General features: G+C 47.9%; 1 protein-coding gene across 1 annotated transcript in view; it reads right to left on the reverse strand.

The window, feature by feature from the left end:
- IRF4 (interferon regulatory factor 4) overlaps positions 1–16,603 on the reverse strand; it is an 85,226-nt gene that overhangs the window by 18,317 nt on the left and 50,306 nt on the right. The window contains exons 7-8 of the mRNA XM_078688029.1: positions 16,152–16,505; positions 1,575–1,687 (exon numbers count right to left, since the gene is read on the reverse strand). Of these exons, the coding sequence (XP_078544155.1) occupies positions 1,575–1,687; positions 16,152–16,505 (467 nt within the window). The remainder of the gene's footprint in view (positions 1–1,574; positions 1,688–16,151; positions 16,506–16,603) is intronic.

Here is a 16,603-nt window from a genome sequence, read left to right on the forward strand (position 1 = left end):
GCCCTTGCAGGGGATCCCCTTCTTACCCAAACACCATCGACCACCCAACCTTTATGCATCCTATGTTACGGGTACCATCATGGAAGTGTGGGATCGGATCTCCACCAAGCACAAACTGACCTCCTTTCCTTCTCCCCTTACGCCCCTATTTGCAAACCCTGACTTCACCCCAGGTCTTGACCCTACTGCATTCAGGACATGGCGGCAATCCCCTTGCAGGTCCTTGGGGCATCTTTTTAACTTAGATGGCATCCTCTCATTTCATCAAATGAAGGAAGATTACGGCATTCCAGAGGGGGACAGGCTGCCCTACCTGCAAGTCTGGCATTGGGCTCTTAAACCACAAGTTAGACCAGGGGCACAACGTCACCTTACTGCATATGAGAAGTGGTTAGTCACACGCACATCAGACAAGAAACTGATTTCAGACCTATACCAACACCTACTCGTCACCAACTTTCACACATACAACGCAGGCAGATGCTGGTGGGAGAGGGAAATAGGGAGGGCACTGACCCCCAAGGAATGTCGCGGCATTTACTACAGAGCGAGACACTCCGCGTATCACGCAGGACTCACTGAGACCCTGACTAAAGTGGTAACCTACTGGTACCACACACCTGAGCGCCTCCACCAATTTGATCCTCGCATTAGTGACCGCTGTTGGAGAGACTGTGGGGAAGTAGGGACACTGGAGCATTTGCTCTGGAGCTGCAACCGGATTCAGGACTGCTGGGGTTCAATACCGGACGAGATAGATGCACACTTAGACACCCAACTACCCCAGATCCCGTCTTATATCATACTATGGCTGCCCAACGCCTTGATGTATCCCCTGAAATCGCGGAGAGGTCGTCTCATTGCGATACCTCTGGGGGCAGCCACACGAAATATATTGGCACACTGGAGGACACCGCAGGCCCCCCCACACACAGGCTGGTTACATAGGTTATGGACGGTGCTTGGCATGGAGAAACTGTCTCTGGGGCTGGCGGGACGAGGGGAGGAATTCCCAGAACTCTGGAGACCCTTCCTGACCCTACTCACTGGGGAGTTTCGGGAACTGAGTTGCCTTAAATACCTACGCCTTTTGAGATTGGCAGATACCCCAATCCCGGAAGTACACAAAAAGCCCGGGGTGGGCGGAAAACCATTCCCTGCTGATCTGACACCCCTTTTCCCCTTCCCTTGGTGGGGTTTCCCCCTCCCCCTTTTTTTATTTTGATTTGTGGACAGAGGGGGTGGGTGGGGGTGGGTTCGGTTGCGTTGTTTTGGGGTTCTGTGAGACCAATATTGCTGATTACCTCCTGCGTAAACTCTGCACTGGACTGTTGCCCCTGCGCTGGAGTGTATACTGCATATTCTATGATGAGTTTGAAGTCCTATGTTCTTGTTTTTATGTAATTCACTAAAGAGATTTAAACCATAAAACATCAGTGGTACCAAAAGGTTGTATGCAAAGCAAAAGTGACAACCATCATTTACTTCCCCAATAATTGCCAACTCTGGCACGATTTTCTTAGTGACCTCTCACGTCAGGACCTGAGTGGAGTAATAAGTGAGCCAAAACTTACGTGGGCTGTTATTAGCTTTCTTTGCCTTTGTGGATCTGGAAACTCCTCCCCAAAGCACAACACCACCTGGAACCTCGGCACCGGGCGCCCATGTAGAGCATATGCTTGGAGTTCTGAACAAAGAAACCATTGGTAATCTTGGTTAGTAGGTTAGTGTTTTGTAGACAGATGTTATAGATAATGTTCATTCATATTAAAGTTGCATGGAAATGATTAGTCAGATCAACCAATAATAATTATTTGGGTAGATAATCATGCAAGTTAGAACATAACAATAGATTTTGGGCACCTAAGTTGAACTTTGGTGAAAAAAAATCATATTTTTCCAAATGTAAATTGCACACCCTGACTCGTAGAAATGCAGTTAGTTCATGGTTAGGGTAGGGGTTGAAGGGAAGATAGTTTTGGTTAGGACAACCTCCAATACTAAGAAAACACCCACAAATAATGTTGGTGGATAGTCACAAAAGCATGTTCACATAAGCAGGTGTTCTCTCATGGTATTACTCTGAAAATATGTCATGCTTAGAAGAACTACAGTCAGGACACCCTCTTGTTCCTCAATCAGCACAAAGACTTCACCACAACTGGTTGGATGAAGGTGCCTGCTTAGAGGGTGGAAAGAACAGTAAAGCCCAGGTGCGTAAAAAAGAGAGCTCCAATCAACAACAGAGACTAAAGCCACAGTGGAGATAATCCTGTCTCTTTTCCTGTACGTGCTTTTTGATATGACTACCGCGATCATAAACAAACAATACCATGTCCCTGAAGGCTAATTTGATTTAAAGAATTTTTAGTGAGTTAAAGCCATAGCTGAATATGATTTCAACTGAAGAAAACAGAGATCAAATCCAGACATATGGGAAAGTGAATACAGTACAATTAACAAAAATCTCCATGTAATGGGTGGAATAGGGATAACTTCATCACCATGAAATCTCTTCCATCTTTCCCTATATCGGGACCCCAGCAAAGCATTCTCACAGTGACCTCATACTTGATGCTCAAAACATAGCTTTAAAATGTCTTTTTAATATAAACAAACATCAACCCTGAATTGTGAAAATCTCATTCAATTTGGTCTACCATTATTAAGGTAAAATATGTCTTCCAGTGAAGAATAGATGGCATCCTTCAATAGGGTAACAGAAGAGGGCAAATGTAGCATCCTGTTATACAGGATTATTGCATGGAGCTCCTTTTCCAAAAACCAAGCCATATAAAGGCAAACATACTGGGGCTTAACTGCACGCTATTTAATTTTGTTTTACTATTTCATGGACTCAAGTCAGATTTAAATTCAAATTTGTTTTATTGCTTTCAGGAGCATCATTAGTCATTACATTGCAAGGGAGGTATAGTAGGCATAGAAGGCAATCAAGCAAATAAGATATGCAGTATTCAGAAAACGTATGATTGAACATTTGCGTTTGATAAACATTGACGTGGTACTGGAAGTGCAAACTCCCCTTGCTATGCAGCAGTAAAATCGTAAGAAGAAAAAACCCCAACTGTAACCCCCCCCGCTCCCCCGCCCTTCCTCCCGGTTCCCACCCCGCCCAGTGTGCCGATATTGTGGGGCAAGCAGAGCACTGATCATGTAGTAGCTGAAGCAATCACTCAGATGGATGTATGGAGTCATTTGTGTTCGCGGTGAGTCTCAGAATGCGCAGGTATTTGGGGCACGTGATCTCATTGAATTCCCTGGATAAAAGGGAGAGCAGTGGAAGCCACACTTTCTGATAAGCAGCCGTGGACTGTGTAAGCGTAGCGTGAATGCGCTCCATGCCCAGAGTAAACCATATTTTATGTAACCAACCCGTGTGAGTAGGTCTGGTGGTGGAGCCCCACAGGGACAAGACATGTTGTGTTGCGGCCTGCATGGCTACTCCCATTTGGCGACCTCTAAGGGATTTCAGGGGGAATGTGAGTGCGTTGGGCAAACCCAAAATGGCATACGCCGGGAATCTGGGAATTTCGGTATCAAATGTGGAATCGATGTCGTCTAGGACAGCCTTCCAATAGTCTTGAACCTCGCGGCAGTCCCAGAGGAGGTGAGTCAGAGTGCCCCTTTCCCCGCAGCCCCTCCAGCATAACGCGCTTCGTGCGGGGTTGCCCTTATTGAGCCGAGCCCGCGTGAGGTGCCAGTATATGGCCAGCTTTGTCGCCGTTTCCCAGGCAGCCGTGTTGCGAGTGGTGTGTGCAGCTCTATAGTAAACATAACTCCATTCCTTGTGTGACAAGGCCCTCCCCAATTCTGCCTCCCAACGCCTCTGGCCCGCTGTTTTGCCTGACGGGGGAGTAGGTGTAAGCATTTTGTAAAGGTCCGTAATAAGATGTTTGTCTGAGTCTCTCGTCACTAGCCATTTCTCGAAGACTGTCATGGGTCTGCCGACTAAGGGGACTACGTCCGGGTGGGTGAGCCAATGTCGGAGCTGGAAATATTGAAATAGATGAGGGGATACAACATCGTACAATCAACTATCAATTATTCTGGGGTTCAAGGGGTGTGTTTTAAGACCATAGCACAGTTATATCCCCCGTAACAGCATACAAGAAAAACGAAAAAATAACTGTGGGTCTGACAGAGAATTCAAAACATGCTATGTATAGCTGGCTATGTGTCTGTTATTCCTCTAGAGATGGAAGACAGATTGGACAGTGAACCACTGTGGAAAAATGTCCATCAGTTACGCGATAGTGGGCGCCCAGTACATCATGTGGTCTACTCCACAGTAGTATAACCACCACTCTATCACCATAGATCAATATTGGAGAAGAAGAGTGATGGATGGATGTCTGGTGGGTTGAGTTGTCGTAACTGTGAGCAGTGCAGAAAAAATTAAAGTGTGAAAATTGAAAAGTATAAGATTGGATGGTGCATACAATTATATTTTATTCTGGCGTTACGCACCTCCAAGGTTAAAAATAAAGTGCAAGTAAGTCAGGTGGTTCAAACAAATACCTTCTGACTGGGCTATCTGGTCGACATGTTTCTGCGGTTATTGGTCAAGTGTTACCATCCGCTTCCTCAGGACCCATTAACTTAGTTGCTACTGCTAAATAAATAATAAGTGAAAAAAGGACATTATACAAACATACAAAGTGTCACCTGTACACTTCCATTTTTCTCCTTAATTTGTAAGGGAAAACGCCTCACCTCACCTGGCAAACAGCTCAGGAAAATGAAGCACCGCTCTATCCGTCGGTACTTCTGACAGCCGGCCGGGCTGTTTGGGGAGGTCTGTCAGAAGTTACAAATTAAGGAGAAAAATGGAAGTGTACAGGTGACACTTTGTATGTTTGTATAATGTCCTTTTTTCACTTATTATTTATTTAGCAGTAGCAACTAAGTTAATGGGTCCTGAGGAAGCGGATGGTAACACTTGACCAATAACCGCAGAAACATGTCGACCAGATAGCCCAGTCAGAAGGTATTTGTTTGAACCACCTGACTTACTTGCACTTTATTTTCAACCTTGGAGGTGCGTAACGCCAGAATAAAATATAATTGTATGCACCATCCAATCTTATACTTTTCAATTTTCACACTTTAATTTTTTCTGCACTGCTCACAGTTACGACAACTCAACCCACCAGACATCCATCCATCACTCTTCTTCTCCAATATTGATCTATGGTGATAGAGTGGTGGTTATACTACTGTGGAGTAGACCACATGATGTACTGGGCGCCCACTATCGCGTAACTGATGGACATTTTTCCACAGTGGTTCACTGTCCAATCTGTCTTCCATCTCTAGAGGAATAACAGACACATAGCCAGCTATACATAGCATGTTTTGAATTCTCTGTCAGACCCACAGTTATTTTTTCGTTTTTCTTGATACAACATCGTAGCCTTGGATTATGTCTTTAAGGGGGAGGAAATCCCGCAGGTCAAAGAGATGACCAGCGGAGAAACTACCAATTCCTCGCCATTGCGGAAAGGCTCTAGGAGCATTGCCCGGTGGGAACTCCGAGTTATCCAGAACAGGCGTAAGGGGAGAGGGGAAGGTGGTGAGATCCCTCTTGACCGCGACCGCGTTCCAGACCTGCATGACAGTGCGAGTGATAGGAGACCGTAAAAGGTAGCGTGGTCGGTGTTGTCTGGGAAGGAACGGGATCTTCCGAAGGGAGGTGCCCGCCATTGCTCTGTCCTGGAATAACCAGCGCTTCTCGGACTCTGGCCTGAACCACTCCACCAAGTTTCGGAGTTGCGCCGCCTGAAAATATTGCAACAAGTTGGGGATACCAAGACCTCCCTCATCCGTAGTCCTATAGGCTAGGTGTTTATGTAGGCGCGCCCGTTTGTCCTCCCAGATGAAATGATGGATGACGGCTTGGAGGGCCTGAATGGTACCCTCGGGGGGGGGAACATCGGGAGAGTCTGGAAAAAGTATAGGATCTTAGGCAAGGCCGACATCTTGACCGCCGCAATGCAACCCAGTAGGGAGAGTGGCTGTTTGGCCCATCGAGCTAGGTCAGACCTGATCCGGGAGGAAAGGGCTGCGTAGTTAAGAGTCAGCGTGGAGTCCGTGGAAGCCGTGAGCGTGATGCCTAGGCACGGGAGGTGTGCTGCGGAGGGGACCCCTCCTCTGTAAGCAGGTGGAGGGGTGTGCGCGTGGACGTTCCTGCCCAAGGGTAAAATGAGGGACTTCCCTTTATTGATTTTGAAGCCGGAGATGGCTCCAAATGATTCAAGCTCCGTCAGGAATGCGGGGACGGAGCGATCCGGGGCATCCAGAGCAGCGATGATAGCATCGGCATAAAGGCCTATTACATGGGGCTCCCGGCCGAAGGTCATGCCTCGGATGGTAGGGTTGTCGCGGATCTTTTGCGCAAGAGGCTCTACATAAAGGGCGAAGAGAAGGGGCGAAAGGGGGCAACCCTGCCTCGTGCCCCGCTGAATCTCAAAGGGAGCAGAGCGCAGGCCTCCCATGCGGACACGAGCTTGGGGGCGGTGGTAGCAGCTCGTGATCCAGGCCTGAAACCTGTCCCCCACTCGAAAGCGCCGCAGGACTTGCTGGAGGTAGTGCCAGTCCACCCGATCAAACGCTTTCTCCGCGTCTATAGCCAACAACGCGGAGTCCGAGTTCTGGAAGTGGGCCTTATCAATCAGGTGTAAAATACGTTTAGTGTTGTCGCTGCATTGGCGATTGGGGACAAAGCCAGATTGATCAGGCTCCAGGATCCCGGGTAGACATGGGCCGAGGCATGCAGCCATGATCCCCGTAAAGATCTTCAGGTCCAGGTTAAGTAGGGATATGGGGTGGAATGCTGAACAGCTGGAGGGTTCTTTGCCTGGTTTGGGTAGCACAATAATCTCAGCCGCCAGCATGTCTGGAGGAATGGAGCTCGGGCCCTCGAAGGAGTTGAAAAGCCGGGTGAGGACCGGGGCCAGCAGTTGGCAAAAGGTTTTATAAAACCCGGCTGAAAAACCGTCAGGTCCTGGGGACTTCAGAGGGCGAAGACGAGAGATAGCTGCAATGACTTCGTCTAAGCAAATAGGGGCATCTAGGGAATCTACATTGTCCTGAGACAACTCCGTTACATTCGCCGATTCCAAGTATCGGTAAACCTCCTCCGGCGAGACGTCATCAGCTTTGTATAATGTAGCGTAAAACGTTCTGAATGCTTTTGCTATCTGGGTCTCACCCGAGATGTCCTGACCGGAGTCATCCGTCAGGCTAGTGATTTGGGAGCTTTGGGCCTTCGCTCTCAGGGCGCTAGCAAGTAAGCGGCCTGTTTTGTTCCCCCCGAATAATAAGAATGACGGAGGCGCAGGGCGGCAAACTCCGCCCGATCCATATCTAGGCTGGCCAGTTGAGCTCTGGTGGATTTTAATTGTCTCCAATCTCTCGGAGCGCCGGTGCGACTATGGACCCTCTTGAGTTCCGAGACGCGAGCCGTGAGGTCAACCCTCTTCGCTTTGCGTTCCTTGGCCTCCGCTGCTGCAATGGCAATGAGCTCGCCCCGGGCCACCGCTTTCAGGGCCCCCCCATAGGGCGGTCGCAGAGGTCTCGGGAGTGTCGTTGATTGCCAGGTAGTCGGTAAGGCATGTATGAAGTTGTTTGGTGACTTCCGGCCGCTGTAGGAGGGTCTCGCGCAATCGCCATGACCCAGGGGGGCGAGCGGACCTGGGAACCTGTAGTGTCAGTTCCACAGCGTCGTGGTCAGATAACGCCGCGGGAGTAATGTTTATGTCTTTGAGAATGGGGAGCAGTTCGGAAGAACCCAAGATGTGGTCTAGCCTGGCGTAGGTGTGATGAACGTGAGAGTAGAACGTGAAGTGTGATGTGGTGGGATGAGCGGATCTCCATAGGTCCACCAGGCCCCGGTCACTCAGCCAGTCCCTACCAGCAGCCGTTATGGCTCCCGTGTCCCCATACCGACGACCCGACCTGTCCATGTCCGAGTCCATTACTAAATTGAGGTCGCCCCCGACAAGCAGAAGCGAGGCAGGGGAATGAAGAGATTCGGAGGTAGCCTGTTTCAGAAAAGTTTCCTGACCTGAATTCGGGGCATATAGTGAGGCAATCGTGAAGCGCTGTCCCCCCAGGAGAAAGGTGTATGCCACCAATCTGCCCTTAATCTCCCCCACCCTGTCCCCTACGCAGCCACGGAAGCGCTTGGAGACTAAAATAGCCACTCCCGCCTTCTTAGTTGGAAGCGAGGAAAAGAACTGTTGGGGGAAAGCGCGCGAGTGCATCCTATGCCAATCTTTAGGTAAGAGGTGGGTTTCTTGGAGTAAGCATATGTCTGCTCCAGAGTTCTCCAGGTACGAGATCACCGCCCTCCGTTTAATCGGATTGTACAGACCCTTAACATTAAGAGTCAGTACCTTCAGACTGGACTCCATCTCAGGGGGTCACGGAAGCCATGAGCTGTGTGATTGCAATCTCCTGACGGGACTGAAGGCGCGAATGCAGCGCTTTCACTGCTGACACTTCCCTTTCGGCACACTGGGGCCCCCCTCCCAACCCACCCTGAACCCCCCCCTCAAACAACCCAACTGTCAAACTGCCTATTCAGAGTCCAAGCCCAGTGTTCCAGAACTGAACGTTCATCCCCCCCTCCCAACTCCCTCCCCCCAACCCTCCAACCAAGAAAAAGCATAGTCCCAGTCCTGTCAGTTCGCACAGGGCCGTGGTAAAGGTTCTTACAAGGGTCATATCCGATGGCGGCCGTCCCGGCCCCCCACCCTACACCCCCCTGCCGCACCAGCGAGGATCGTGCTATGAGTGATCTCCCTGTCCGGGGGTATAGGTCATTCGGAGGAAGAGGTCTCTTTGGCCACCTCAGCCACCGCCGTAGCCCGCTCTTGCATGATGATGGCTGCGTCAGGCTTCAAGCGATGTGAAGGGGACCGTCTTCGGCCCACTGTCTGCCAGCCCCCCCTGGAGGGCCCTTGCGATGCTCTTGCTGTTGGCGCATCAACCTCCTGGTCGAGTCCCAGAAGGGTGCAGGTGTCCGTAAGCGATCGCATTTGATGTAGGGTTCCATTCCATTTAAATATCAGCCTGAATGGGTGACCCCAGGAGTAAGGGATTTCTTGACTTCTCAGGAAGTCCGTCGCTGTTTTAAACTCCTTTCGTTTTTGCAGTGTAATGGCCGACAGGTCCTGGTAAAGGGCGACTGGGTTACCCTGAAACTGAAGGGGTTGTGCTCACCGAGCCTCTCGTAGAATCCGCTCTTTCAACGGGAAATCAGGGAGAAAGGCCAGGATGTCTGGTGGAAGGGCAGAGGCGCGCCGAGGCAGCCCGACCCCATGTGCTCTGTCAATACGTATGGCAAAGTCTGCTGGCTCCCCTAGAATGTTCCGGAATAGGGCTTGCAAGTATCCCACGACGTCAGTCCCCTCCGCTTTTTGAGGGACCCCCCGGACCCATATGTTGTTGCGCCGGGAACGGTTTTCAAGGTCCTCTGCGTGGGCCTGAAGGTCCAGCTGCTGGTCCGTGAGTCGCAGGACTTCTTGTTGGAGCTGCTCGATTTCGTCGCTTCTGGTTTGGTCGGCTTCTTCGATTGCCCCCACTCGTTCCCCAAGACCCTCCACGTCCCGCCGAAGCTCACGGACCTCTCCCGCCACTTCTTGCTTCAGGGACTTGAAGTCTTCCCTGAGGGAATTAAACAGTGTCTCTAAGAAGGATCTGGTGATGGGTATCTGGTCATCGGACGGTGACGGCGAAGTTTTCGTGGTCACTGGGGAGGGTGGGTCCTTGCTGGGTTTAGATTGGGACTTGGCCAGCATTTCGGGGAGCGTCTGGAGCCCTTTCTTCCCTCTGAGACCTGCCATGTTGCGGCCAGCCTCCGAGATGGCCCGGGGGGCTAGCTGCAGGTGTTCGGGGGCAGGTGCTGAAGGCTAGCAGTGGGGAGCCGAAGGCAGGTCGTGTGCCGCTGGCGGGTCGTGCGGTATCTTACTCGGTGCTATCTGGGCTCAGACCCGTGAGGCAGTCGTGGCTTAATGGGCAGCCGAGCAGCGTGCGGCTGTGGAGTGAACAGTACCAGGGTCAACCGGCCGCCAGGCAAATTCCCGGTGGTTCCTTGTGTGTCACAGACTCAGCGCCTATCGATTCCCCCTGTCCATGCAGCTACGCTCCCCCTCAGGTGTCTCCGCGATGGCCGCTCGCGCTATGCCACAGGGGCAAATGGGCCCTAAAGCATGACCGGGAAGCTTGTGGTCCCGTTCTCTGGACACCAATGAGGCTTGGCCCGCCAGGCAGTCCCCCCGCCGGGAGCTCGATCATGCCCCCCGAGCCCTCGCTGCAATGCCCGCCACCGCGCACCTTACCATTCCTCCGTGGCTGGCGCCGCCGTTCTGGCCCTTCAGGTTCGCTCACCCCTCTCTCCGGTCAGCCCCGGCCCAGGAGAGATCCTCAACCACCAGATCTCGGGATGCAGTCTCAGGCTCGGCCTGTTCCGGAGTAGAGTGGTGTGATCTACAGCCAGCGGAGATCACCCCCGTGCCGCGGGGGCCCGCCGACCAGGTCTCGTGGAGGGTCGCGGGCTCGCGGTCAGAAGGCCGAAGCCGGGGCCTCGATTTTCACCGCACCCGGCCGGACCGCTCCTCACCACGGGCCGGGTCGCGGGTTCGGCAGATCACGCCCGATAGGGGCTCCGCTTCCAAGGCCGGCTTCAGGGGGGCCGCTCCGGCAAATTCCACGGGCAACTGGCTGTCTCGCCACCACGAAGGACAGGGGCGGCGGGAGCACAGGCCGTTCAGCGCCTCGTTGCGGCCGCCATTACAGAGGCCGCGGCCGGGGTCTCTTCTCCGTCCGGTGCCACCCCGAGGTGTGCAGGCACTGCGATGGGATCACAGCTGTGTTCCGCTGCTGGCGCCGGTGATTCCCCGTGCTTTAGGGAGACCAGGCAGAGTATTTCGGTGCTTACAGGCGCGATCGGGCAGGGAGCCTCACAGACCTGCGTCCGATCACGCCGCCATCTTGGACACGCCCCCCACTCAGGTCACATTTAAGTGAATGGATTGCATTCTCCGTATGATTACTCAATTTTAGTGATCAGTTGACTTCACCTGTGCCCATGTCAGATCATAATCTTGGTTTTTAATTAAGAGCAGTACAACAATGTCCTGTTGGCTGATATCTTTTACAAAGTTTCATTAAAAGTGATATGTAATCAAACTGCTTCATGTCTTTGTATTTGCTCCCTGGTAATGGCAAAGCCCCCCTTTTTGTCCTACCAAGGTTTTGAGCATAAGTATGCTATACCTCATCATTATGACATCTATGCACTTCTAAAGTGGAAGTCATTAGGGATGTTACTGTAGCCATTCTAGAAGCATATTTTGGTAACATGTGTTATCCAACTCAATGGAATCACCCGCATGGGCTCTGGTTCTGCTAGTCCATGGGTATCCAAGTTTTGAAGTTTCTAAAACGATTAAAAAGGTGAGCAAAGGATATGGCTAATAGACGAATGGAGCAAATAGATGCATTTCAAGTAGAGTTTTAGGATACTGTTAAGTCCAAAATATTGTCAATTTTAACAATTTTGTAGAACACTTGTGTTGAATCCAATCTATTTAGAGGAAAGAATTGATTATAACGGTCACATTCAAACCAGATGATGCCCTGACACAGCGCTCAAGTTATTGCCTTAAACCCTTATCAACACAGATGTAAAGTGCTCACAACAATTGTGTACTTCTAGCCTGGATACCTGATCAGCAGAGAGCAATTGTGTTTTAATAAATGGTACAAACCACAGGAAAATACAAATCCTCAAACAGATTTAATCCAAATTATCATTTCAGCACTGAGTTCAATTATTAGCTTAGACCTGGGATTGGCTTCTGATAATGTGACCTGGGAACACTTTTTTACTGTCCTGAGAAAAATATGGGGGATCATCTTGGAACTGGGTTGAAATACTTCTATGGCAAGAGACTTAATAAACTGACCAATACCGAAAGGGTTTAACATAGAAAGAGGATCTAATTAAGGCGGCCCATTACATGAAACCAAAATAAACTCATTTTTTCACTACAAAAACTATACAGATTCCTGCAACGAATGAAGGGTTTGGGGAATCCAATATAAAGAGTTACTGGAAAAGACAGACTCTTCTGTATACCAGTTTTGTTCTTAATGATGACAAGCACAAAACACCCAGATGGGAAGAACTGGAAAGGGATGTCACAGTGGATTGAAATGCAGAGTTTCTAATTGACTCAATAAAGACACACATTTTAGGTAAAATCCAAAAACGTAATAATACCGAGAACATTTAGAGAGATTCATATAGACAGCAACATTGGCATAAGCAACACAAGTTATGCTCTCATTTAGAATAAAAGGCAAGTATCTGTCCTAGGAGATGAAAGACTAAGGGTAACTTGAATGAAATGCAGTATACTGGGGTTGCAGCGTGCCACCCAAGTGAACAAAGTAATTCAGTGCAAAGACCTAGTCAAGGAATTCTAACTGCACAAGTCAGAGTTCTGGAACTATTTCAAGTTCTGGAAGATAATTGTTATTTTGTTATCGAATAGGGTAGCAAAACAAGAGTCCAAAAATCCAATTATTAACAAAATCTTTAAAGATGTACGAGGTACATCTAGAATACTCAGTATTCTAGAAAGCGGTATAAGAGTGTTTTCCAAACACTTTGGATTGCAACTCACTGATGGGTCACGGGTCGATTTTTGATCCGTCGCGAAACTCCAAGCAATAAATAAAGATGCCTTTAAATTCTATATTTCTCTTTCCACATCTTGACAAATTAGAAAAGTAAAGTGGATTATGTGAACACCTTCCTGGGGCAACACAAAAAGAGGATGGAGGGAATGCTGAACATTGTCAAACATTCACCCGCAGTCACAGATCTGGGTTAAATCTATTATTTTTTTGGTCACACTGCCACCCCAGTTTGGACCCAGCCATATGCTAATCAGCCTTGACCATGCTCCCCAAGGGAAACGCCCAGCCAGAACTGCCATGCGGTCCTCCCTGAGCCAGAAACATGCATCCTGGGATCGGGTTTGGGGTATCACCACTCTTCCGCCAGACTAGCTTGAATCCAGTGGCACTGTGAGCACTGGACCTACGTCTGGGCATACCCTTCCCCCTTTGGGCAACATAGCAACACAAAAAGATGATGGACAGAATCCTAAACATTGTCAAACATTCACCGCCAGTAACTGATCTGGGTTGAACCCATCGTTTTTTTGCACACCATGCCACCCCAGTTAGGAACCACCATATAAAAATCAGTCTTGACCCTGCTCCCCATAGGAATAATTCCTCCCGAACTGCCAGGGCAAGTTGTACCTGGACCGGAAACAAGCATCCCGGGACCGATGTCGGGGTATCACCCCTCATCAGCCAGGCTAGCTTGGATCCAGTGGCACAGTGAGTATGGGACCTAAGTCTGGGCATACCCTTCCCACTTAGGGCAACTATAGCAACACAAAAAGATGATGGACGGAATTCTGAACATTTTTAAACATTCACTACCAGTCACAGATCTGGGTAAAATCCAATCATCCTGGGTACAAGAGATTGTGAAAGGAAGGCCTGTGAATGTCATTTTTGTAACACACAACAAAATGTAAATACCAGTAAATCAACTGTACATGTTCAGCAGTTAGGAAAGCCAAAAAATATGAAGCAGATTTGTTTTGTAATTAAGCAAAGATGTTAATAGGATCAAAACAAATCAAAATTATCTACTTAGTGATGCACAAATGACACATATTCACTTAAACTGGAAAAATCGTTCGCCTCATGTTTAATAAAGCTAGGTGAAACCAGAAAGTTTGTTAAAGCTTGGGAAGCACTGAAAAGAGGATTTTGAAGCATATTATTTCAGACAATTACGTTCCATTATGATCAAACATAAAAGTTGCAGTCCAAAACTTAGAGGCAAGTTCACATAATATTTGAAGTAAAACGCTGTATAATTTCACTACTTTTGAAAATCACTTATCAAAAAGAAAACACACTTTGTTTTAGTAAAATGACTAAGAAATGTTTCGGTCACACGTGAGGCTTTCTCTAGAAGCAGAATCCCGCAATTGGATAGGATGCCCTTTTGCAACCATTTTTTAATCTCTATGTTGGATTTTATATTTACCTTAAAACAGCATAAATCAACATAGAGCACATTTATCACATGAATAAAGGTTCTCACATCAACACTGCCATACATCTTATATGTCTAAGTTCATTTACCCAAGGTGCGGATCAGTTTCAGACATATCCAAGTTGGCCACTACCTAGTCTTTGTTGTTCCGGGAAGGGAAAAAGCTGATGTAAATCATCTACCTCTTCTGCTCAGTACCACTCAACACTGTCCCTGATCTTACAATGTTTTTAGAGACAACCCCTAGCCTCATATTTCAAGAGCTCGAGTATAAGACAGAAGTCCATACCATGTTTCCACCTGGTAGTACTTGGGGATGTAGACTTCCTCCAGTTCTGAGTAATGTATTTTCCCCAGTGCTAGACCCAGCCTAAGCAGGGACTTCTCAGCTCTTGGAAAGCCCTCATCTTCAAGTATATTTAGTAGGGTAATTTTTGGATTCGGGTCACTTCAATACTGCTTGTAATGTGTGGAATATCCCCTCGTAAAAGAACATAAGGACTGAACAGGACCAGGTTGTATAAATAACGTCCCCCACCTCTAGTCGACATTAAGACTTTACGGGATGGGGACTTGTTCAAAGCACCACAATCCCTCAGAGGGAAGATATATTCGATGTAGATATTTGAACTGTATTAATCAAAATCCATTCAAGATTGCAGCCTTACGCAGGGCCATAGGTGCAAAAGTCCATTCCTGGTCTTCAACCTTTTGCAATTATAAAATACTGTGCATCCTCAGCATACCAGGACAAAACACCTTCGGGAAGCTTTTTGTCAACCTCCACCTGCTCCACGGTCACATCAGCAATTAATGATAGTGCCTTTGCTTTTAACCTGAAATTAAATACAACTTTTTTTGTTACCTTTAAGGTTCTCCAAGTTCTACAGCAATGAACTTGGGATCTACGTAAGTGACAATAGCTTATTAACTATGCAGGACACCGTTCTCATAGAACTAATACATTATGCAGCAAAAATTCACATTCCACCCTTAATTACTATGTAACAGGAGATTTTGCTTTGTGATTCTGAAGCACACTTATAAATTCAGTTCTCCATAAAATAAATCCCTTCAACCCTTCAAGAAAGGCCCGATATGAGCTCTCCCACCTCAAGAAGATCACATCATCCCTCTTGCTTCCAACTCCCAAACAACGGTTTGCGTATCAACGGGTAAAAGGGTCTAGTTACTGGGTGCCCTGGCACCAACCTGAATCCCCTAACAGAAATCTCAAGGTTCTGCCTGCCTCATTAACAGCCAAAACCATGTCATATTAATAGCCAAGTGCCTCATATCCAAAGTTACTTTAAAAAAAGCCTGAATATCTAGCCTTCAAATTTGCCATCTCGGACGGCAGCCAAGTCTACTGAAGACAAAACCTTCACAACCTCAAATTAAAGAATTTACTATAAAGAAGACTCCACAAGCAAGCCTTCTCTGTGTTTACACTCAATCTTTGGAACAAGAATCTTCTCACTCTCAGACAAGTGGCTCCCCTCTAACGCACATCTGAGGTTTGACCTATCTCACACAACTGCTGCCATGCAAACTGTTCCACAGTCATTTACTTTAGCAACCTGTTTATAGTTATGCCTGCTGTATTTAACTTCTACCCTTTTATATGTCTCTTAGTGCTACCATTATAAGTTTCTTTGCAACACCCAGCTCTGTAGCCCATCCAGGCTAGATGTATGCTCTTTAAAGACCCGACATAAAATATACTCAAATTATAGGAATGCACCTAAAGTGTTTTGTAAATCTGCTCTAGAATTAAAGGAAAACATTTTGGAATTGTGGGATTCTGCCACAAGCCAGATTATTTCAAGGTCACAGAAATTACTAAATCTCCCTCTCAGGCCTAACTATAATGCAGTGAATATGAAAAGTACATTATTAATCTATCTGCTTAATAGACAAGCACATTTTGCTTTACAAAATGAGTATTAAAATGAAAGGACTGTAGTGTATTTACCTGCCAAGAACTGTTCGGTATCAAAAAGTTTGCAAGCCTGATCCCTTTCCAGTTTATTCGGCTGGTCACTGTAGGCAGATAAAGGTCCCTCCCAATAAATCCGGCTCTGGCAAAGTCTTTTGGCATACAGCCCATCAGGTGCCATCCAGAGAAGCACCCCTCGTTCCAAGTGGCTAAGTAATTTTTCAATGTTTTTTCGCAGGCTGTTATCCTCTGGGTATGGAAAGTTCACTTGGTCCATGCGTCCAATCTCGTAACTTTGGCCATGTTCAATCCTGCAGCCATTGGGACTTGAGGTTGTCACCTCTTCAACGAGCGTTGCCTGGTAATACAAGCAAACGTGTAGTCGACAATCTGTTGAAAAATAAGATTATTAGGCATTTCACTATGCAGACATTTTGATATGTGCAGCAGGTTGCCAAACAGCAAACTGGAGCGGTGGATAGTGTAAT

Source organism: Lissotriton helveticus, chromosome 4_1 (assembly GCF_964261635.1).
Source record: "Lissotriton helveticus chromosome 4_1, aLisHel1.1, whole genome shotgun sequence".
Classification (NCBI taxonomy): Eukaryota; Metazoa; Chordata; class Amphibia; order Caudata; family Salamandridae; genus Lissotriton; species Lissotriton helveticus.